At 47.9% G+C, this 25,098-nt stretch overlaps 1 protein-coding gene across 3 annotated transcripts in view; it reads right to left on the bottom strand.

Annotated features, from left to right (window-relative positions):
* DPF3 (double PHD fingers 3) overlaps positions 1-25,098 on the bottom strand; it is a 292,610-nt gene that overhangs the window by 63,738 nt on the left and 203,774 nt on the right. For 2 of the 3 annotated variants that reach the window (XM_040226150.1, XM_040226151.1), the window contains exon 8: positions 6,447-6,575. In XM_040226150.1, the coding sequence (XP_040082084.1) occupies positions 6,447-6,575 (129 nt within the window). Of the gene's footprint in view, positions 1-2,172; positions 3,573-6,446; positions 6,576-25,098 lie in introns of all 3 variants that reach the window. The other variant, XR_005718633.1, reaches the window with a different exon arrangement.

The following is a 25,098-nucleotide window of genomic DNA, read 5'->3' as shown; positions in this document are numbered from 1 at the left end:
TGAAATTGCTTTTAATAAGACTGATTACCTTTTAAAGTTCTCAGGTGGACCTGAGAAAAAGGAAGAGACTTATATCTATATATACCTATATTCCATATATGGAACATACAAGGAGCAATGCAGAACAATATTAAAAGTAAATAGTATAAGTGCTGGAGTCAGGTTGCCAAGGATCAAAATCTGGCTCCTTATTAGCTCTGGGACTTCAAGAACATTCCTTAATTACTAATCTTCAGTTTCCTCATCTGTAAACTGTGGGTAATACAAGCACCTACCTTACAGGTAGTCAAGAGGATTAAATGAACAGTTCCAGGGAAAACAGAACAAGGCCTCGCATATAAATGGTTTGCCATTGCTATATAAAGAAAGGAGGATAAACTATGACATCGACCATCAAGGCACCTGGAAAGCCAGGACAGCCAGCTTCCTCCTCCTAAGCTCCCTTTAGAGTTTTCTTCGTTCCCCTTAAGACATCTGCTTCCAAGCAATGTCCATTTCCTTCTCTTGAATGTAACTCAGTCTCTCTGGGTTGATCTTTCCCAATGAAAAGTGAAGGACTTGAACTTGATCATCTTCAAAGTCCCTTCCGGTTCTTTTCCTGTTTTTTTTTTTTTTTTAAAAAAAGATTGTAAATTCTGATACTATAAGCAAGATGAGATAAGGTACTCAAGTAATGCTAAGATGTATGATTACATTCACCTTTGCTACACCAACTAAGAAAGATGAGGACATCTACCACCCTAAACAAGAGACACTGAAGATCAAGTTATGCCAGTAAAACAAACAGGTAAGCAATAGCCATCCTCAGATAAATCTCTGCATGGGAGTTTGTTTAGACAGTTCATTCGTGGTTCCCCTTCAAAACCCCAAGGTAGACTGAAATTAGATGAACTTTCATAATTTGCTTTGATTATGTGAGTTTTTTTTTTTTAATTTCAAGTTCAAAGTCAAGCTGTCACTGAGAATTTCAGGACTACAAGCAACTATAAGATTTCAGATGACCATATAGATTGGTTGGACACATTTTTATTAGTGTAGAAGCTTATATTTTACCAGTGGGAGCAAGTTATAAGTCTATGAATCCAATGCCCGAGTCAAAGTAACAGAACAGATGAAGTAAAGGGGTGAAGAATGACAGCAAGAGCAGGTTGTAAGCCCCTCAGCAGAAACCAACTGGAACCAGCTACACTGGCTTTTTCCCATGTGAGCATGCAGGAATATTACAGCGTTGGAGGTTTATGCTGTATTTTCTAAGAACAGGGCCACATACAGATCAGGCAGACCATCTCCCAAGTGGGTGAGGTAGTCACTCTCATTCTCTCACAACTGAGCACAAATGCCCAGGAAAGCACTTACGTATTTAAAGCAGGAGAAAAGTGGAAGCCCTTTCTGTCTCAGGCTACCAGAAAGGGAAGCATAAAGAGTCCATTTGTGGGTTTCTTTGCTTGGTCCTTGCTTCTGTTGGGTTGGTATATTAGTTTAATGAGAGGTCTAATTCATGAGGCTTTGCAAAGGCTAGATTGTCAAAGCAGATCCTTCCAGACACTTACAGCCTATTGCCTGGGTGGCCTCTAGGGTCTCCCAACCCAAGCCAAGGGGCAGTGCCTACGTCTCTGCACCTACACTCTCAGGAAGGCCGGAGACCCTGAACATGCTTGGGGGGAGTTCAGAATCTTCACATCAACTGGGTTAAATGTTGTACCTAATCAGAGATCTCCTTTTAGTTGGCACCTAGAGCAAAGAATTTCACCCTAGACATGCAGTCCCCCCACTCCTACGCCAGGACAGCAGCCAACTCCAACCTCAGTTCCCTGGGTTCTGCTTCCAGGCATAGCCAAAGGAGGCCGTTAGCCAAGCATTCCCCCAGCCATTTCTTTTGCAATTGAAACCCCCCATTCTCCACACGGAGCCCCCTAGGGTCCAAGCAAGACTCATATCCCACACCTAGGCCAGGGCCCACATAAGTATGCATGCACACACAGACAGTGGATGGCTGGGTAGAAAGATGCTCCAGGGGTCACTCCCACATGAGTAAGGGGGTCCAAACCCAGAAAAACAAAAGACAAGTTAGAAGAGGGGAAAGGAAAAAAAAGAAAGAAGGAAAAAGCATAAAGAAAACAAAACAACTAGGATGGTATTCCCTCATTATAAGACAAGTCAGCCAGGACATACCTTTGGACAAGGACTGCACAGCTGTTATCCTTGGGACTGGCAACGAACGAGGTGGATGGTCTTCATCACCCCAGGGGCCTTGAGCAAGTGTTGCTTTGGTTTATTTCAGGAGGTGCTATTGGAAACAAAACAAAGTGCCTGGAGGGCACTATAAAAAATAGAAGAAATATGGGAGACTCGATCATCCAATGGGTATTTATATGTTTTTAGCCAGGGGCGAGGGGAGAGGGAACTCTACGGTGAGGTAACGTTCTTTCTTCCATGAGCACAGCCTCAGGTGGTTTTGTCACTGCTGAGTCCATGACTTTCTGCTCAGAGTCCATTCCTGAGTTTGGAAATCGCTCTTTGCCAGGAGGAAGGCGAGGAAAAAACCAGCAACAACAAAACAGCAGCTCTGCTGATGGAGGAAGAGGATCCCGCAGGCGCTGCTGGTTGGGGCCCAGGCACTGGACGGAGGCCACACATGGGCGGCCCGGCTTCCCAGGAGCTGCTGACACGTTCTTGCAAGCAGGGAGGAAGATGGGAAGGTCGAGGAGGAGAAGTGGGGAGGGGTCTGCTGTGGGGAGCCGCCGACTCCATGGGGTACAGATGGCGCCACCCTCTCTGATCGAGGACCTCCTCCTGATGGGGTCGCCTTGGATCAATCCTCCCCCACAGAGGCTTTCTTCTACATGGAATATTACTTTCATTTATTTGATTTCCCTTCTCTCTCCCTCTCTGTCTCAAAAAAAAGGAGGTCTACTAATATTAGCTAGAATATATAAATAATCATTTTTTTAACATTATTGGTTCTTTGTTTCCAAACCCAATGTTCCTCCTCTCTTCGTTTTGCCAATAAATAGGGAAACTGAGGAAATCAACTCTGCTCATGTCAAAAAGATTCCCCCCCCAAAAAAAGAGCTAATCCACCTAACTTCCCGTATCTATGGAAAATAAATAGTACATCACAAGGCCATCTCTCTGAAGGACTGTTAATTCTGCTCTTTTGTTCTGCTTCCTTTCAGCAGTTTGTGCTTCTGCTGTACGTACCCTAAACAGGGGGAAAGGAGGGGAGGAACGTGTGGAAAGTGAGAGGAAAAAGCCAGGATGAAGGGAAAACTAAACTGTCTTTCACTTAAAAAAAAAAAAAATAGAACCAGAACAATGACCAAAGTCACAGGGTGATGGCTAATTGCCCAGAGAGTCTGTCCCGTGCATTTAGCAACTGCCCTTTTTATCAGCTGTGGGCGAACCCCGGCCACTGCGACGTCCTCGGCAGGAGCGAGGCTCTTCCAAATCGTCCTCGTCAAAGCCGTGGAAAGTTGAGGTGTCACTTTCTGACGTGGAACCGAATAAGTCCTCCGTGGTGCGTGCTGCGGCCGCTGCCTCCTTCTCCTTCCTGCCTTCTCCTCCCAAATGAGCTGACATGTATGATGAATATATCAGCACATGGGTTAAGCAACAGACAGCATTATTAATATTCTTATTACATTATTACAGTGTTATTCTTAATAGCAAGATCATACATCATTCCACACCAAAGGGATTAACTGGGTGCGTCACCTGGTGACAGGGGTTTGGGGTAAGAGGACAAAGGCAACATTTCCAAGGAAAAGGGTTCTCCCCTCCCCAGAAAGGCATCATCTCTACTACAATATATTTGTCTGCAGCTCTGACAGCGCCAGATTCAACCACGATCTTTTTCTTTCTTCTCTTCGAAGGCACACATTCACATGCACGCTCGCTCCACCCGCCCCAGACAATGAGTTTTCTTGGTGGTTTTTAAGCCTGGTTGGTATTTCTTTGGTGTTTTCAGTTGGCGTTTCTTTGCACAATGTTTGTCCTTCATTTTGACAGTCAGCTTTACAAAGGTATTACTGTCAGATAACCCGGCCAAGGTGGTTAAGCCTCCATCCGTTTTATTTTTATTTTTACCCGTTTCTAATCCCATTCTTCCCAAACCCTTTCAATTCTGCCCTTACAACATGTAGTTCATTTGCACTGAAAGCGAAAAGAAGTTGGAAAGTCTGATAAGTGGTAGTATTCAGAGTCTCTCATTTTGTTTACCCCTGGAGGACATGTCTGTGTCCTGCACGCACACACATGCACATTCACAAACACGCATGTGTGCACACGGGCACGCAGGCACGTGAACGCATACTCCAGGTCTTAAACACGCCCAGGTCTAAGTTACTCCAGAAAGTCTGGGGTTGTTCAGTCTAACTCAGAGCACTCAGAAAGTGGGAACTAGGGGTGGCAAAGCTGAATAAAAGACAGTATCCTGAAATCTATAAAACTTGGGTACAAACGCTTTCACGTTCTAAATGGGCCCCAGGACTGCCCCCTGTTGAGGTCACAAGGCTCCCCTTATGGTGTCAGTTTCAGGGATCTCATTTTTTCTCCCAGGAAAAATAGGTAGTGGAGTAGATGGGAAGGAAAAGACAGCCTTTTGAGCTCCACACTCTTCCTTGCAAGGACTCCAGGGAAGCCCTAGAGAAGTATTCACCCACCTGCCTTCACAAAGCATATCCCATGGGCTAATGCCACCTGTTTATTCCCCAGGGGTCAACTATTTCAGGAACATCAGAGTCAGACCTAGACTAAATTATCCACCAAAATGAATCCTTGGCGAATGCAATGAGAACACCTCGGCTGGTATAAAACGGCCCCCTGGGTCACATAGCAGACAGATCCTGGGAAGAATAAGCTGAGTTAAGGCTGTGGGAGAGAGAGGCTTTGGATAGGAAAAACCAGCTCCCCACTACTGGTCCCCCATGGATCACATTCAAGTACCCCATCTTTTGTAGGAAAGGAAGAGGGGACATCTCAGCAGCTTTCACTGAGAATTCTGAAGCTGCCCTCTCTAACCCATCCTCAACCCACAGCAGTCCATACAATTCTGACTAGAATATCTTGCCACCAAGTAACTCTGCTTCTGGTGGTAGAGATTTTGTCTGATGGCTTTCTCTTTAAAAATGCTGAACTGAATTTCATTTGCTTTGTTTTCTTTCTGAGTTTGCTTCATTTCCGAGTTTCTAAATCCCAGAGTCCATTATCATATGGGCCCCCTTGTCTAAGCTGGCCCCAGTAGGATAAAAAGTTCAACATTAGGTATCACATTTGCCAAGTAAAGGAGCTGACAGAATTGCACAGATGGGCCACCCTGTCAGGGTCCTTGAGCATTAAATGTGGGGGGTTGTGTGCGGTGGAAACCACAATGCTCTTCCAGTTACTGATTTGCCATCTTAAGCCTTAAACAATCCAAAACCAAATATTAACGGACTAAAAGCTAAAGTCTGCGGACAGAGCCAGGGAAGAAATGAGCTGCTATAGTAAAGCCAGGTGTGGTCATCTCAGGGCCTCTCTCAGGACTAAGAGCTGAACAGATGCTGGGTAGAAAGGTGGGAAGGAGCCACGACTCCCAGCGGCTGGAACCCACCATCCAGCAGGACCGAATTTCATCTACTAGTCAGCAGATGATGAGACTAAAGATGAGCCTGAAACTTTCCTCCCTGCCTTGCACTTGAGCCTCATTACAACACAAAACAATAGGAAAAGCCAACCATGATCCAGCATGAAAAAAGCAAAACTAAAGCCTGAAGACTGAACTCATTTTAAGAACGAAAGAACAAAACCAGGTTTAGTCTTTGAATAGATTAAAGATGAAAATTCAAAACATCCCAAGCCTACTCCAGAAGAGTCCTAAGAACGCCTGCCCTTTTGCCTCCTTGATTTACCAGGCTCTCTTTGGTTTTCCACATGAGAAATGGGATGAGTGGCCAATGGAGGTGGTATTCACGCTGCTACCCAGAAGCCTAGGGGTCTCTGACTCCCCCACAACTCCAGGTGTGGCAGCTCTCTCAACATTCATGTCTCCACATTCTTCCAGTTTGCCCTGGGCACTTCCACAGAACAAACACGTCTTTTTGTGATGTGCACATCACCCGATACAGGAAGCACACTGCCTCTGTCTCCGGCTGTTTCCACACTGTCTCACCGTCGTCCATAACAACACACACCAAGAAATATCCACCTCCTGGAAAGGCCGAACAGACACAAGCCCACGCCTTCTTCTTTCCCTTTTCCCTGGGTCCCAGAGCACAGATTTTAGTTCTTAAGACTCAAGAAGGAAAAAACAGTCAAAATAACCTGAAAATCCCCCTTGCACTCGAAAAATCACCACCATCACTTCTGGACCCACCCTTCAGTCCCTGTCCCCGACAGGATGGCAGAGGAATGAGAATGGAAGAGGTCCTGGTCTACGGGCACACGATGAGAGAAGGGGCCACACTCACCAGAGCGTCCACAGTCTGCACAGGATACCAGCTCCTCCGGCCTCCCACTCTTCTTGTTCATGTTGGAGCCCCCCAAGCAGAAGTCACAGTAGTTATTGGGAATGACTGTCCCATCCGGTCCTTTCTGGGCTGTGGAAACATTTTTTAAAAAATCCAGTGTTAGGCTGAAGTGAGTCTCCACTAGCCCCTCTTCTCCTGCTGGTGTGGCTGAATCTGCTCCAGAAAGAATATGAGGTTTAGAATCCGAGGTTTGGTTACAACCAGGCTGTTTTCTTGGGCCAAGTTTTATGATTCTTCTCAGTTCAGTGGTACTAATGTCTTGTAAGCCATTCAGAGCCGAGTTTGATTTTTGCAATATTTGTCAGTTCTGTGTTGGTAGAGAAACAACCCTGACCCTCTGATTGCCTCCCTGGATCACTGAAGCATCCAGACAGCCTACGAGTCAAGTGAACCTCTCTTATCCCTGAACAACTGGCCCTCAGGGTCCAAACATCAGATAACAACCATCAGTGGTGCTGTGACTATAGGGAAAGAGAAAGGCCACTACCTAGGCCTTGCCCTACCTAGGGAAAGAGGCTCCTATTTAGGAAACAGTCCTTCTGTCTCTGAAAAGGAAAACAAAGAAGCAAGGATGAGGGAATCATTCCAGGAAGGACCCTGAAGATGCTCTTGGGGACTCTGATACACATGTTGGCAGGTATATAGGCGTCCACTCTTGTTCAGCCCCATCCATCTCCCTAAAGTCCAGACCCATTGGTTATGGAAAGCACCCAGGACTAGTTAATCAGCAGATCTCCAGAATCAGAACTGGACACTTAGCTCAGTCTCATACTGGACATCAACCCTGAATAGTCATTGGAAGGACTGTTGCTAAAGTTGAAGCTCCAATACTTTGGCCACCTGATGCAAAGACTCAACACAGTGGAAAAGACTCTGATGGTGGGAAAGACCCAAGGCAAAAAGAAGGCAGCAGAGGATGAGATGGTTGGACAGTGTCACAAACTCAACGGACATGAACTGGAGCCAACTCTGGGAGATAGTGGAGGAGGGGGAAACCTGGCATGCTGCAATCCATAGGGTCGCTAAGAGTCAGACATGACTTAGCAACTGAAAAACAACATACCACACATGGAGTGAATGGTGAGTTAATGAGCATATCTTGAGGCTTAAGATTTTCACAAGGCACCCTTGCTGAAAGGCCTTACACAAAAGCAAAGGAATATCTTGGGACATGATTTTTTCAAAACAAAGCTTGTGAAAACAGCACATGTCCTTAAGCACTGAAATCTCAGTTTCTAAGGGGTGGTTTAAAAGCTTTGGACAGGTTCTTTGTATGAGGAGAAATGCTTTCATTTTCCTTGTTTTTCGATCCCTATTGTGGACACTTCTTTGTCATATTAACACTCTCTGTCTGTGACAAAGAAGAGAAGTCTCTCTGTTTATGGGATCAGCCTAAACCACAAGGGTAACTTCCTCCTCCCCAATTCCAACGTCTGCTACTATCTTTCATTATTCACTGGCTAACATTAATCAGGGTCCCGTAGGGTACAAATCTGTAAAAGGAAGCAGATATGTGAGCAGAAATACCATCCAGACAGTAAGTGATAAACGGATTCACCCTCTTTAATATGATTCCCCCTGGCCTCTGCTTCCTCCATGCCTCTTCTTTGCCTCCAGGAATAGAAAAACTTACCTGGGGAAGGCGGAAGACAAAAGCTCGCAGAATTACATTATAGAGGGTTAATCCATTTATCAGTTGCTATTTGGATTGTTTAATCAGTTTCTAAGTCATTGATTTTCATCTTCAGGGAGGCAGACAATTTTCTGCAAGAAAAGTGGGGGCTGACTGGGGTAAATAGAGAAGGGGGCCACACCCTGTGGCCTCCAGGAATGTGGGTTTTTCTTCATCAGTCACTGCATCTCAAAGACAGATGTGCATCATACAGAATGGTTTTGCAAATAATCTCCAAAAAGCAGGATGTCCACAAAAAGTTTACTCTGCCTGTGAAATTCATTGCCCAAATCCAGAAGGAAGTCCCTTTCTTTTTCTTCACTCAGTTGCCATCTCAACCATTTTTAGAACTCTCTTAAGGAAATCCAAGTATGTTTATGAAACAAATAAACTCAGGGTTTCTTCATTAAGCAACTATCATGGAAATGAATCAAAAGATGAACAGAAAGAAGTGGGTTATTTCAAATGGAGGGGTTGAGTGCCAACCAAAGCTAAGTTTCATGACGGTATGAACTAGATGTAAAATGTGGGAATGCCAATCACAACTTAGGTAGCTTCCTGCATGATGAGAGATCAAAGAACTCCATGTATATCATCACACCAAACCTCTTAGGAGGCCCAGTCTCACCACCTTTTTCTTTGCTCTCTTAGGGACTCCTTTCTATGTCAGACTTCTCCCCTTTCACAAAATCTGTAAGCAACCAAAGGATCTAGTTTTTCTCCAACATACCATATCCCTTGTGATTTATCAAAATGAAGACATAGAATATAGAGTATAAGAATGCCCAGAAAGGGACTTCCCTGGTGGTCCAGTGATAAGGAATCTGCCTTCCAATGCAGCAGATGTGGGTTCAATCCACAGGGCAACTAAGCCCATACACCTCAACTAGACAGCCTGTGTACTACAAACTACAGCGCCCACATGCTCCAGAGCCCATGAACCACAATTAGAGAGAAGCCTCTGAGCACAACAACTAAGACCCTATGCAGCAAAAAAAAAAAAAGAAGAAGAAAAAGAAAGAAAGCCCAGGTAATTCTTTACAGTTTTTACCACCAACAGACCATTGGTAGAACACCGTATTAAACTAGGGACTTGAACCCCTATTACAGTAGGTACAACATTGTACTATACATAGACACACAAGGAAAGAAAAGACTAGGATTGTCTGATGAGAAGGGAACAACAGGTTGTGCCTACCCACTTAACCCCCTGTTCAACCACTTTTTGAGAAGATAAAGAAGCAGACATCTATGACAACTACAAGATGGTAACATATCTTACCCTGATGCTTTTCACATACTATTTCATTGATTCTCACAACATTTTCATGAAGTAGGGAGCATCCGACAGATGAGGTAACTGAAGCCCAAAGAGATGAAGGGGCTGGCTTCAGGGCCTAGTTAAGATGTGGAAGAAGCGGGATTCACCCCCTGGGTTATCAATGTTCCCAGAGACTCTGTCTCTAATCACACTTCTCTGCCTCCAGGAAGTCCAGAACCAATTCTGCATATAAAATATTTCATAAATCTCTTTAAAGTCAATGTGATTCACCCATTACTTTACTTGGGAAGCCCAAAGCAATAAAAAGTATTGAGATTGGCCTGATAAAAGCGGAAATTCCCTTTGAACTTACATTTAATGTCTCTACCACAGTAATCCATCCCGGTGGCCCTGTTTATTGTCATAGACTCCATGAAAACACTTCTCCAGAGGATTCCAGAGGCTCATGAAGGAATTTTTTAAAGCAAAGCTCACACCGTGGCTGAGCAATTTCCTGGCACCATCTATGAGGTCATTATAAAAAGGATTTTACTATAAATAGGAAGCTTGCCCAGACCTTGCCAGTAGTATTTAAATAGACATTCCGCTTCTGCTTATGGGAAATTGAGTCCCACTTCATAGAACAGGATGACGGGGAGGCCTACGACCCGAGTGGTATGTCAATGGCAGCGTCTGCGATGATGGATTTGGTTTTCTGTTGATTAATGTTCATGGGCTGAGATCATATAAGAGAAACAAAGAAGCTGCTGAGAAAATAAAGTGAGCCTTGAGAGAGCTTCCCTCATGGCTCAGATGGTAAAGAATCCACCTGCAACGTAGGAGGACCCAGGTTCAATCCCTGGGTTGGGAAGATCCCCTAGAGGAGGGCATGGCTACCCACTCCAGTATGCTTGCCTGTAGCATTCTATAGACAGAGGAACCTGGTGGGCTACAGTTCACGGGGTCAGACAAAAAATCAGATATGACAGCAACTAACATTTTCTAACACTTTGAGACTTCAGGGGTTCACCTAGGAGGTGGGGGGGGTAACTTTAAAAAGTTCAAAGGAAAAAAAATGGAAATCAGGAACAAAGTTCATGAAAAAATGCCAAACAATAATAATAACAGGAGGTGGGAGGGAGTAGTCAGATAAAACAAATCAAGAGAAAGGAAAAGCCAGGTCCCAAATAATCCCACCAGCACACTGGGGAAAGGGTGAGCCGTCCTTCAGGAAAAGTATCAGAGCACACGAGCACATCACAGGACTTCTGACTTCAGCCAGGACATGTGGCAAGGGCAAGCAAGGCCCCGAACCTTCCACAGAACTACCACCACGACAGGGCTGTCTGGCCCCGCTCTCAGTCTGATTGCTGCAGTGATGCGCCTGCCACTCAGGAGAAGAAAGCATGGAGGCGACAGGCTGGCCACCAGCAACAACCCTTCACCTGCTTCTGCTGAGACCAGAGCCTCCTCCCTAGGGTCCTAGGGAAGGAGAAAGCCAGCTGGAAGTTCAGGTTCCTCCATGGCACATCCACAAAAGCATGACTTCACATCCCGAGCAGATGCTCCAACCACCTGCCAGGGTACACAGCCTTGGGGCTGTGTTCTGTGCCCACCACTCAGCCCCACCCCAGCCCAGGCCTGCAGCTGTCCAGCCAGGGCTGGCTAGCAGGACGGTGCACCTGCTCAAGGAACCCAGGGCAGGCAGGGAAAAGAGCCCTCCAGGAGGTGCTGTGTGCCTCTCCACGCTGCCCCCCCCACCCCTCCCTCGTTCCCCCACCACCCTCCACGGCTGACAGTTCCCGTCCCTCCACAGGTCTGACATGTTGCCATGGCAACCGGAATCCTGGGCTGCGGCAGCCTCTGGTCTTGCCACCTGTTATTACTTCATCTCTCAAGTGTAAAGCATCCTAGCCTGGTGCCATGTGGCTGCGCAGAGTGCATCTTCAGAGGACAGAGTTAAAGAGAAGCGAGAGGCAAAGAGGGAGGAGGTGGAAAGCGGCCCCAGGCTGGCCACGCAGGGCACACCGGACAGGCTGGGCTGGCGGAGGAAGCTGCAGAGCCAGGGTGGGAGGTGTCGGGGGGGAGCCAACGTGCCTTCCCTTCAGAATCAGTGAGCAGGCCTCAGCTGGAGGCCACCGCCGCCTGCTCCCTTCCACCCAGCCTTTAATGAGGGACCCGGGAAGGGAGGGGGAGGCGGCGGAAGGCTGGGGCTGGGAAGAGATCTGTGCCGGGCCCAAGTGGAGCAGAGCCACGAGAGGGTTAAAGTGATGAGATAAAGACTGCGGGGAAGGCTGGACCAGAGGGCACACAGAGCCTCCAAGCTTGGATAAATGGCCTTAATTCTCATGCTCCTGCTCACCCTACTCCTTACGTGTTTACTCATATAAATTATCCCCAAGGCCTGACACCTTTTTTTCATTGCTTCCCTAGAACGGATGAAAAAATAAATCCCACAGATCCCAGGAATAAAAGTGTTGGGATTCCATTCAGGCTGGTTCTTCTCGGCCACCTAATAGCGACTCCGGCCCCACCTCGGGGCTCCAGAGGGAAGACGAACGATGCCCTCCTCCATGAATGTGGAAGACAGGGCGGCCAGGGAGCCCAGGGGAAAACAGACACCTGGACCCACTCAGCACGTGACCGCTAGGCCTCGTGTGCCATCTCGCCACCTGGCATTGAACACAGTGTGAGCGCGAGACAGGGACTTGGGAGAGGTGACTCCAGGCCCCCAGATTAGTCCTTCTGGAGACGAGAAGGCCGAGGCCTGATTTAATAAGTCTTCAAGTTTATGGATAGGCCTAAGTCGCCAAGCTCCATATTGTCAAGGACAACGGGAGACAGGAGCTGAAATGGCAGCACACTGCTGTCAGAAAGCTGGACACAAGCGCAGCTCAACCGGTGAAGGCCTGGGTGGAGAAGCAGGCTTCTCGGGAGAGGCCTCTGCACCCGGGAAGATGTCCCTGGCCCAGGTTTGTTTGAATGTGTGCCCATCTAGAGGCAAGAGAATATACGAGATGTTGTCTTAAGGCCCCCTTTAGGCCTATTATCTGAGGATTATAATAGAGTGAAAGGAGAGACAGAAAAGCAAAGTTTTCCAGACCCCGAGGAACTCAGCCTTTCATCCCTGCTTCATATCTGTGTACGTGTCTCTCTCCATGTTAGCCGTGAGCTCCCTGAGGGCAGGAGTGGTGTCTTTAATCTCTGAATCCCCAGCACCTGACATGGTGATTGACACAGAGCTGACAATAAATACTTAATGAAAGGGTGGGCAGATCTTCACAGAGGCTTTTGGGAGGGGAAGGAAAACAACTGCCAGGAAAAGCGAAGTCAAAGATCAGGAATTCAGGGGATGCAACGTGTCTCCTGAGAACTGACTGACCATCCTCAGGCACTTCCAGCACCAGTCCTGGCTGTAACAGGGGACAGAAAGACTGGGGGTGGGGGCGTCAGAAAGAATAAAGCAGTGGTGGGGAAGTAAACAGGTCTGCCCTCCTGCGGGAAGCCTCTCCCTTAGGCATTTCTTGGAAAGCCAAGATGGAAGGAGTTAAGAACTCCCAGTCTCAACTGGCCCCCAGGGCCCCTTGAACCCCGTGTCTGCTGTCTTGCCAGGAGCCCTGAAGTAGCCAGTGAGAGTATTAGGCCCTGACTTACTATGTGCTCTGGTGGCTGTAGAATCTTCCTGAAAATGTTAAGTGTATGCCAGTCGTCCCAGCCTTCTTTATATCTGTCTTCTTCCCTCTGTCTTTATAGAACCCAAGATTCAAACTGTTAGACACAGACTTTGCAAATATTTACTCCAAAACACTGTGCTGTAGAATCAGAAAGCACGTGTCTGTTCACACCAATGTCTCCCTCTTCATGGGTGTGTTTGGTTAGAGTTGCCATTTGCCAGGAGTTTGGACCCCACGTCCCCAGTTCTGAGATTGGACAGTCACGTGACCCGACAGTAAGGTCCTCTGTGCTCCAGCCTTAGGCCAGCAACCGGGGGTCTGTCACGAGGCTTCAGAAGAGTGAGAAAAAGATGAAGCAAAACGGATTACTTTTCTCAGTGCTGATTAAGGAAAAGCAAAAGGAGACGTTTCCATTTTCCAGCGGCAGGTCATGTGGGTCAGTTCGTGCTCTGGCGTAGCAACTTGTTATTGCCACCAAATGAGTCAGCTGAGGGGAAGAACGTTTCACTTGAGAGGAACAATGTCAGAAGGGCTGTGAATGAAGTGGGTCGTTCCCTGGAGAGAATGGCAGGCCATCCCGGTGCTGTCGAGCAGCAGAAGCCTGGTCCGCTTCACTCGTCAGGATATTATTATCGTGATGGCAGAACTCGGCAAGCCCCCTTCCTTTCTTCCTCTCTGCCTTGCCCCTCTCCACCCCTCCTCGCCACCACCTCCACGGGACTCAGGCCTGTCAACCCCATTGGTCTGCCAAGGACCAGCATTTTCTGTGTCCTTCAGACTGAAAAACAGTATTCAGGAAAAAGAAAAGGATGAGCCCCAAGCATCAGACCTGAGGAGGAGGAGAGAGTCGAGGACCACGGAGCTGATGGGCGGACCAGCCCCCGGGTAAGGGCCCAGACGAGGACCACACCCAGAAAGCAAGCCGGGAAGCGGGTGCTGGGAGCCACCCGGGCATTGCCTTCGGTAGGACACAGTCCTAGGAAAAGGATGAAAACCAAGTTCCCCCTAGAATTCACAGTGCCACGTTATTCCTGGTTACGTGACTCGGTGCTTCCAAAAGAATTAAAGGGAAACACTGATTGCTTAGTGGTTTTCAAAAGCTCTACCTCTCTAAGGCAGTGGTTCACACAGGGACTTCTTTAAAATGCTAATTCTAGGCCTCCACCCCAGACCTACCTAATCCAAAATTCTGGGATGGGATCCAGCAGTGCACGTGTGTTTAAGGAACAGGTGTTCCTGACGTGCTCAAGCTGGAGGACCACAGCTCTAACGAGACACGTGACAGACATATCGCATTGTGTCATACACATCTTCCGCCAGTGCCGTGCTATATATAAACTCACTTATTTCACCATCACATAACCCTGTGGTGAAGATGCATTAGGGCCTCCCCGGTGGCTCAGGGGTAAAGAATCTGCCTGCAATGCAGGAGATGAGGGAGACTCAGGTTCAGTCCCTGGGTCGGGAAGATCCCCTGGAGGAGGGCATGGTAACCCACTCCAGGATTCTTGCCTGGAGAATCCCGTGGACAGAGGAACCTGGCGGGCTACAGTCCATGGGGTTGCAAAGAGTCGGCTAGGACTGAAGCAACTGAGCCCAAATTGATGCATAAATGTTCTCATTTCACACAGGTGATAAGGCACAAGGAAGCTTGTCTAAGGTCAAGCTACATGGGCCTTGAGCCCAGGCAGTGGGGCTCTTAGCTGGCCCACCTGATACTACCTTGCCACAGGCACATGCAACCACACACCCGAGGGAAGTCAAGTCAGAGTGGCTGGCAGTCCCTGGAGGCTCAGTTCAGTTCAGTTCAGTTGCTCAGTCGTGTCCAACTCTTTGCGACCCCATGAATCGCAGCACACCAGGCCTCCCTGTCCATCACCAACTCCCAGAATTCACTCAGACTCACGTGCATCGAGTCAGTGATGCCATCCAGCCATCTCATCCTTGGTCATCCCCTTCTCCTCCTGCCCCCAATCCCTCCCAGCATCAGAGTCTTTTCCAATGAGTCAACTCGTCGCATGAGGTGGCCAAAGTACTGGAGTTTCAGCTTCAGCATCATTCCCTTCAAAGAAATCCCAGGGCTGATCTCCTTCAGGGCTTCTCAAATTTGAGTGTGGTGCAAACAAAAATCACATGAAAATTCAGATTAGGACTCACAGACCCAGGAAGGGCCTGAGAATCCACATTTCTTAGAAGCTCCCCCACAGGGTAGCCAACTATCCAGGTGTGCCTGCCACTGAGGTGTTTTCAGGGCACAGAACTTTCAGTCTAAAACTGGGAATGTCCTCAGCCAACCTGGATAAGCTGGTCACCTGAGTCCCAGGTGCTACTGAAACTGCTGACCACACTTTGAGAAGCAAAAATGTGGGCCCTCAAGGTGAAGAGTTTGGATTGTATTCAAGTATGATGAAAGTTTTGAGAGCATGGTATGGTATAATCTACCTTATATTTTTAAAAGACCACTTTGGCTACTCCACGGAGAAGAGACCGTGAGAGGTAAGAATAAAGGCAGAGAGACCAATAGAGAAGTTGCAATGATCCAAGCAGGAGCTGAAGCTGGTGGTGCTGGAGATGGAGAAGGGGAGACTGATTTGCGGTGTGTTTTGGAAGGGGAGCCAATAGGGGTGGTGAAGGAAACAGAGCCAAGGATGAGCCCTGGGGTTTTTCACTTCAGGTACAGCATTACCTTTTTAAAGAACAAGGCCAGAAAGAGATAAAAAGAACTTGGAAAGACTGAGCCACAGAATGAGAGAGAAAATGCAGGAAAATGGTTGAACAGAGAGGTGTGTGATTTTTTTTTTCCCCACAGCAAAACTCATTTACAAGTCTCAAGCAGAATTTGTAAAGGAGGTTCCACATAACGTCATAAATAGCTGAAGTTTGTTCTGAAGATTAAATATGCCTGCTATGGCCTGAATTGTTTCTCCCCTAAAATGCACACATTAAAGTCTTCACCCTTAGTGTGATGGCATCGAGAGATGAGGCCCTCGTGGTGGGGATTAGTGTCCTTACAAGAAGAGACAGAGTTTGCTTCTCTCTACCTACCTGTGGGGCTTCCCAGGTGGTGCCAGTGGTAAAGAATCCAGCTGCCAAAGGCAGGAGATATAAGAGACACGGGTTCGATCCCTGGGTCGGGAAGATCCCCTGGAGGAGGGCATGGCAACCCACTCCAGTATTCTTGCCTGGGGAATCCCATGGACAGAGGAGCCTGGTGGGCTGCAGTCCACGGGGTCACAAAGAGTCAGACACGACTGAAGCGACTTAGGTCACCTGGCCCTGCAGCAACATGTACCAAGAAAAGGCCGTGTGAGGATATAGCAAAGAGATAGCCGTCTCCAACCCGAGGAGAGAGTCCCCACAAGACGCTGACCCACCTAAAAGACACTTTTATTGCTTAAGCTACCAGTCTATAGTATGTTGTTTTATAGCCCAGGCTGACTTCGATATTGCCCATTAATACATTCATTTCTTTTGAAAAGTCACTATGCAATATGATGCACTTGATAACTGACCTACAGGGGAAAATTAAGGGTCATCAGGAAGACCACAACAAACATCCCAGGTTGAGACCGGGATTCCTCACTCGAGGTTCCAGTGTCCTGACATAATTGACTGGTGTCCAAATTAAGCACATTCACATCTCAGCTTCTCATCTTGCTGTGTGACCTGGAGCAAGTTCCCAAACCTTTCTGAGCCTTTGTTTCCTCATCCGTAAAATCAGAGGGAAGCATGTACCTCATGGACTTGCAGACGTCACATGAGATGATGCGTATAAAGTGCCTGGCCCCATTAGGCATTCCGCCATGTCTTTCTCACTTTCTTTTCCTCTGTAAAACAGTTTTATTTCTGAAAAGGCAGGAAAAATAGATCACAGTAAAAAAAAATAAGTAAGCTTTCCCAAGAAGCGACACATGACTGAAGAATTCACATGCATGCTCCGTGTCCAAGCGCACATCCCTCGGTCTCTGGGCGCCTTGGCGTCCTCTAGGAGACATGGCACCTACCTTATAAGGTTACTGTGAGGAATGAATGAGACAAACACGGCATGCCTAGCACAGCGTCTGACACATTCAAGGGATGTCAGCAAGTATTATCGTCCTTGTTGCTGATCAAGACCGTGGAACTCTTCAATCCTAAACATTCTAGGTAATTAGGCCAAAAATGTGAGAGAAATAAGACGCTCACAGAAAGGCAAGTGGCGGGTAGATGCCCGATCCTGGGGAAACAGGATGGGAAATTCAGGGCCAGATGCTGGCTAGATTCCAGCCCACAGCTTCCTCCTACCCGGTGTCTCATTTCCATCTCATTTCCTGGGGCCAAGACTACATGTTCTAAAAGGAGCCCCAGTTACACTTGGCCCCATGAGGGTGTATGCCCAGTAAGTGCTCAATAAACACTCATGCTTAGCTTATGTGGAAGGATTCGTGTACCATATCTACGAGTTAGCAAAGGTTGTGCCAGGACTGAGTCAGGCTCTGATAGTCTCGCCTGAGGCCAGTAAGACCCTCATAGGCAGTCAGCTTCTCAGCATCACATAGCCACAGACAGGCCCTGACTTAGATCATCCATCTGTGGTCTGGACATGCTCTGCTGGCCCAAAGGGCACGGAGGTGAGATGTAGGCACTCTTGTCAAGAAGGCCAGGTGCCAAACACCCGCATCGCCTGGAGACTCATAACAACCCCACAGGGGCAGAAAGATGGTTCTCTCTGTTTCATGGATGAGGCAACGAAGGAGCAGAGAAGTGTAACTGACCCACATCTACACACACAGAAGATGGCAAGGTGGCCAGGGCATGATTCACACACGGGCCAGGCCAACTCCAATGCCATTTTCTCAGCCATGGGGTCCAGAGTATGGATGATCCACTGGTTTGGAGAGCTAACTCCAAGTATACCTTCAAGGCCAGAGCAACCCCTCAGATTCTTCTTTGCTTTGGAAGCTATAAACTGTTCAGTGAAATAATAATTCACCTAAGGAACACCCGTGTTCCAAATTTGCTCTTTAGGGAGTGAGAAGCAGCTCACTTTTTCAGACAGAGCCCTGGATCAAAGCCTGAGCTTCCTGTGTCAAGGTTGGGTAAGTGGTGGGGTGGCTTGTGTGGGTTATAAAGCTTCTCAGGCACCTTTCAGAGTGATCCAAAATTCTTAAGCTCATGCAAAACATAACTTTCACTCTTTCTCTTGAAGCTGTATCCGCTGCCCCCGGGCCATATGCTAGAGGACAGAGATGTCAGAAGACTAACCTCTGTTCCATCTTCCCCACCAGTGTGGCAATGACATCATATGCTTCTTTTAGATAATTTGCACATTATCAGACTAATTTTCAGATTATCTAATCAGCCGACATTACCCTTAATCAACTCGGCTTTCCTCTTTCAGTTCTGCAGAGTACAGCATGCCCTCCACAGGCATACTGGCGTGGGGACTTTTCTTCTCTTGACAAATATTGCGAGCCTAGCTATATGCCAGGCCACTGCTATTAAACAGAAGACTGAGGCTTCTTGGGACTGAGGGCAACCCGACTTCCACGCCAGAAACCTGAGACATAGGCTTGGAATAAATTTTATAGATCCATACATTAAAACACATTTCCTTCATAGAAGCTCCAAGTATGTTGTAGAGAGCATTCTACAATCATTTATGCTGTTAAATAAGAAAGAGATGCCATACCACCATTAATAATGTGTGTGTATGTGTGTGCACGTGCGTGCATACTGTCGTATCCAACTCTTTGCAACCCCATGGACTGTAGCCTGCCAGGCTCCTCTGTCCATGAAATTTTCTAGGCAAGACTGCTGGAATGGGTTGCCATTTCCTTCTCCAGGAGATCTTTCCAACCCAGGGATTGAAGCCCCATCTCTTGTGTCTCCTACATTGGCAGGCAGGTTCTTTACCAGCTGAGCCACCAGGGAAGCCCAACAATTAATAATATGCCACATATATTTCTTTATAAATCATTTATTCTTACTTCTAGTCATGCTTCTCCTTTTCCTTTGTTGTTCAATCACTAAGTCATGTCCAACTCTTTACAACCCTGTGGACTGCAACAGACCAGGCTCCTCTGTCCTCCACTGTCTCCTGGAGTTTGCTCAAATTCATGTCCATTGAGTCGGTGATGTTATCTAACCACCTCATCCTCTGCCACCCCCTTCTCCTTTTGCCTTCAATCCTCCCCAGCATCAGAGTCTTTTCCAATGAGACAGCTCTTCACATCAGGTGGCCTACTTCAGCATCAGTCCTTCTAATGAATACTCAGGGTTGATTTCCTTTAGGATTGACTGGTTTGATCTCCTTGCAGTCCAAGGGACTCAAGAGTTTTCCCCAGCACCACATTTCAAAAGCATCAATTCTTCAGCCCATAGCATTCTTTATGGTCACTCTCACATCCATAATGACTACTGGAATAACCAAAGATTTGACTATACAGACCTTTGCTGGCAAAGTGATGTCTCTGCTTTTTAATATGATGCCTAGGTTTGTTATAGCTTTGCTTCCAAGAAGCAAGCATCTTTTAATTTCATGGCTGCAGTCACCATGCACAGTGATTTTGGAGCCCAAGAAAATAAAGTCTCCGTTTCCTATAGGATGACAACTACCTAGCCTGGCAGAGAACATACTTAAAGCTGTGGCCCTTGCCCATGTTTCCACCATTTCTCCAATCCCACTGTCAAACCCAACTACTGTTTCACACCTCTGCCCCTGTGCACACAGTTCCCTATGCTTGGGAAGCTCTCTCCCACCCAGTCAATTTCTCCTTGTTCTTCAAGGGCTAACTTGAAGGTCACCTCCTCAGGGAAGCCTTTGCAAATCCCCTCATGTTTTTTAAATGTTCTAATGTTCTGAAGCTTTCATTGCCCTGCAGGACTTTTTAAAACCCAGATTGCTGAGGCTTCACTGGTGGCTCAGTGGTAAAGAATCTGCTTGCCAATGCAGGAGACATGGGTTCGATCCCTGATCTGGGAAGATCTCACGTGCTGTGGAGCAACTAAGGCCGCACGTGCCACAACGATTGAACCAGTGCTCCAGAGCCCGGGAGCTACAACTACTGAGCCCACACACCCTAGAGGCTGTGTTCTGCAGCAAGAGAAGCCACCAGCAATGAGAAGCCTGTGGCCCCCAACTAGCAAGTAGCCCCTGCTCGTCACAACTAGAGAAAGCCCACATGCAGCAACAAAGACCTAGCACAGCCAAAAAATAAATTAAATAAATAAATAAAACTATTTTAAAACACACACACACAGATTGCTGACCAGCACCCTCAGAGTCTGTTTCTGAAGGTCTGGTGGAGCCAAAAAACTGCATTCCCAGCAAGTTTCCAGGTGATGCTAAAGTCACACGTAGAGCACTGCTGCCCTTGGAGTCGAAAGCGTGCAGTGCTCTTGAGCCCTTGGCTTCCTTCACCAGACTCTGTACAAACCCTATTACACATTCCTGCTCACGACTGCGTGCTCTTCAAGGATGGGGACCAAGACCGTCTTTGATACATGGTCATTAAACCAACAGATGGATGGGTGGATGGATGGATAGATGGATGGATGGACCGATTAATATACTAGACTGAATTTATTCACACAGCTTTTTCATACAGGTCCATGACCTCAGAAATGCCCATACCCACACCACCCCCAAAGAAAGGTATACCTTGAAAACATCGTCTATAATAGATTACCACTGTGCAAAGAAGATAAAAAGAAATTCAAGAAGAGCTTTGACATTGTGAGCCTGTGCAAAGGAGTTTTGAATTGTAACCCAGTGCTGTTTACCAAGGTGTCATTGACAGAGTCACGATAGGACGCCTCTGAGTGGCAGCTCTCAGAGTCCAAACCTGTCCAAGCCCTCCCTCCATCTAGTCACATAAATATGGTCTCTGTGTGTGTGTGTGTGTGTGTGTGTGTGTGTGTGTGCGTGTGTGTGTGTGTATATGTCTGTACGCATGTAGGCACACATGTGTACATGTGGTGACTGGCATTTGTAGAAAGCAGATGAAAGAGTCTAGTGGTGGTCTAGTGGCTAAGATGCCTTGCTCCCAAGGCAAGAGGCGTAAGTTCGATTCCTCGTCAGGGAACTAGATCCCACATCAACTTAAGATCATCCCACAATGAAGATCAAAGATCCTATGTGCCAAAACTAAGACCCGGCACAGCCAGATAAATAAATAAAATATTTTTGTAAAAAAAAAAGAAGAAAAAAGTAGATGAAGGTGGGCAGAGAAATATTAATAGAAGACGTAGGAAGAATCCAGCCTCCTACAGGGAGGAGAAGGGTGGCAGCTCAGGCAGGGAGGACCCCATCAGAAAAGTCCTATCTGCCAAGGAGGGGTGTCTGAGCTCCACACAGCCCTGCGCTGCCTGGAGTTGAGGCAGAGAGGGAAGGGCACATAGGAAAGGGGACAGATGTGCCGGGGAGGCAAGCAGCATATATTCAGGAGAAAATGCGAGCCTAGAAGAGGAACAAAGGCAGCAGAGCTGGGAGGGGGCGGGAGGACAGAGGAGTGGCAGCACAGGGCAGCGGGGGGCGGGGGGCAGGGGCAGTCAGAGCCGGTTCCCGCACTCCACTCTGCCCTTTCAGCAACGGCAGGAGCAGGGACGGGCAATGGGCTTTGCTGGAGACGCAGCTGGGGGGATGCACAAGGGACAGCAGGAGGACCAAAGTCAAAAGGTCTCTGCGGCTGCAGGTGGTACAAAGGCAGATGCCTGTGACATCTCCAGCATCTTTAAGGGCGGCTTTTCCCACAGGCCTGTGCTCACAAGCAGCTGGGGTCCCCCTGCAGCTCTGCTCAAAGAGGGAAAAGTCAGCTCCCACCTCGCTGGCATCCAGAACCTTTCCTGGGGGGGAACTGGAGATGAACCTCCCGGATGGAGCGCTCCTGCCTCCCTCCCCTACTCCAAAAGCCTTGCCAAGGGAGGATCACAGGCTGAGACCTCGGAATGCTGCCGAAGCTTGTCACCTTCAATTCCCCGCACAGCCCCTGTAGCATTTAGGGGCAGGATGGATGTCCCACCCCCAAACAGTGGGGGCAGCTAATGACTGGGTATTGATGATGCTGGCAATTAGAGCGCATGAGAACATGGTGAGGGGGCCGCTCACCAGGGACGTGTGGGAGGGAGCAGAGCACACACTCGGAGCAGCAAACAGTCGGCGTTTGTGTGCAGGGGGCCCAGGAAGAGAGCCACTGTCTCTTGGATTCATCCAGAGAAATTGGGGAAGAGGGAAGGGAAGGCTCTGTGTACACTGAGGGTATCTCTGTAGCAGCCTATTTCCCCCATCCCTGCTAGTAAAATTAGAGTTAATCACAGACTTCTCAGAAGCCTTGGGAGGAGATGTCATCAAAATGGTGCTTGTGAGGGTTCTAGAACCTTCCTTGTGTGAGAAGGCCCTGGATGAGCCCAGCAATAGCTATTGTTTTTCTATGCAGTTTAAACCCCTCCAGTGGTTGCATGATCCTTTATGAAGAACCCAATTTCTCATGAGCAGGATGAGAGGAGGGGGATGGAGCGGGGCTGGAACGAGAGTGCTCGCTGGCAAACCCCCCAAGAGAGGGGAACACATGGCCGGATATTCAGGGATTCGTCTCCATCCAGGAGCAAAGATGCAGCTTCCTCCCTAAGCAAGGCTGCCCAGCCTCATGGTGAGGGCATAAGGACAATGACCCACAAGACTGCGTGAGGAGATCCTGGTGGACGGAGAATAACAGGGGCCAGTGCCCACCCTGGAAGTCAACAGACAGCTGGGAGCGGCCTACAGGAACGGCTAAGGAGAAGTCCACTTGGGACCCACAGTATACCTGGAGGTCACAAGGAACCTCCTCTGTGGCTGCCATCAACATGCGCACACACACAAAAAGATCCAGACCAAAGAGGCATGCCAAACCCTGCAGCGTGAGGAACAAAACGGACATTTGAGAAGAGATTTAAAGGAGATAACCAGATGGCTCAGTTGGTAAAGAATCTGCCTGCAATGCAGGAGACCTGGATTCGATCCCTGGATCAGGGAGATCCCCTAGAGAAGGAAATGGCAACCCACTCCAGTATTTTTGCCTGGGAAATCCCATGAACAGAGGAGCCTGGAGGGCTACAGGCTGTGGGATCGCAAAGAGTCAGACACGACTTAGCAACTAAACCACCACTACTGTAAAGGAGATAAACTGTCAGTCACTCAGTCGTGTCCAACTCTTTGTGACCCCATGGACTGTAGCCCACCAGGCTCCTCTGTCCTTGGAATTCTCCAGGCAAGAATACTGGAGTGGGTTGCCATTTCTTTCTGCAGGGCATCTTCCCGACCCAGGGATTGAACCCAGGTCTCCCACATTGCAGGCAGACTCTTTACCAACTGAGCCACTGGGGAAGGCCTTAAAGAAGAGCTAAGCCAGCACCAGTTGTTGTTTAGTCACTCAGTCATGTCCAGCTCTTTGTGACCCCATGGACTGTAGCCCGCCAGGCTCCTCTGCCCATGAGATTTTCCAGGCAAGAATACTGGATTGGGTTATCATTTCCTTCTCCAGAGGGTCTTCCCGACCCAGGGATTAAACTCGTGTCTCCTGCTTTGGCAGGTGGATTCTTTACCACTGAGCCACCAGGGAAGCCCATAAGCCAGCACTGGGGGGAGTGGGAAATAACACCAAGCTGATAAATAGTTTAGAGAGAGCAACCTTTGCTAATCAATGCCTTCCAGATAGCAACCCAAATCAAAGGAAGGCACTCATGGCCTCCTCGAGGCAGGAGACAATAGCTATGCCTTGGCCACTTAGATCAGAGACAGAAGGAGAGGAGAGATGGCAGAATGCAAAACCCAGCTGATTGGTACAGGTCAATATATGTTCCTTTCTGAAAGATAAGGGTGACGGGACCAAGGGAACCTCTCCCCAGGGAGCAGGCAGAGACCTCAGCGTTGTGACTACTCAGAAGCTGACATGCGGAGGAGGGCACCTCCTGCCTGCTTTCAGCTTCTGTCCAGATAACAACAGTTGGTGAGAAAATAAAAGGTCAGGCTTGCACCAGAAGAGAGGTTCACGAAAGGCTTGAATTCTGAAAGAGAGTGAGAATTAAAGAAGGTACTATGGTCTGAATCGTGTCCCCCCCAAACTCACATGTTGAACCCTAACCCCCAGGATATGACTATATTTGGATCTATATTAAAGAGATGATGAAAAAGCAAAAGTTAGAGTGAGACTGTTAGGATGGGCCCTAATCCAATCTGACTGGTGTCCTTATAAAAAGAGGAAATTTGGACACACACAGAGACCTCAGAAGTACATGTGCACAACGGGAAGACCATATGAGAGGCAGCAGGAGGGCGGCCGCCTGCAAACCAAGGAGAGGGGCCTCCAAGGAGACCCACCCTGATGACACCTTGATGTGGGACTTCCAGCCCCAGAACTGTGAGAAAACAAATCACTGGTAAGCCAGTCAGTCTTGGGTACTTTGTTGGGGCAATTCAAGGAAACTAAGACAGAAGGCAATGCTACAAGGGGAAAGTGGGTTGGGGGTTAGGGAAGAACCCAGACTAATCCAAAGAAATGTTTTGGCCAACATGTGTTCATTGTTTCAAACACTGGCTGAAGGCAGTCAGTTCACATCTGTTGACTGAGTTGACTGACTGACATGCGCAGGAGTCACCCTCAAACTCTAGAATCTGAATACTTTTCAAGGTCTGATCCCTTGTATTACATTGACTTGTTTGCTATAGGAACCCCTACCACAAAATCTTCTGAACAAAATAAAAAACACATGGCATGTCCACAATTATTCCTCACCCCATGATCCTAGAATGACCCACATTTGGAAGCAAGCCCTAAAGATCCCATCATCCCATCCCATCCTGAGTTTGGGGTGGATCCAGAAACCATAAAGAATGTCATAGAGGGAAGTCACTTGGTGAATGCTAAGCCCTTTGCGACTCTCTAATTCATAACTGGAAGCTGAAGAAGGAAAGAAAGAATAGAAATGGAAACACAAATTTCAGAATCATTTTGGCTCTCCTGAGCC

The sequence above is a fragment of the Oryx dammah genome, unplaced genomic scaffold, assembly GCF_014754425.2.
Source record: "Oryx dammah isolate SB20612 unplaced genomic scaffold, SCBI_Odam_1.1 HiC_scaffold_26, whole genome shotgun sequence".
Lineage (NCBI taxonomy): Eukaryota > Metazoa > Chordata > Mammalia > Artiodactyla > Bovidae > Oryx > Oryx dammah.
The sequence above is the reverse complement of the archived record's forward strand: the minus strand, read 5'-3'. Positions and strand labels throughout refer to the sequence as shown.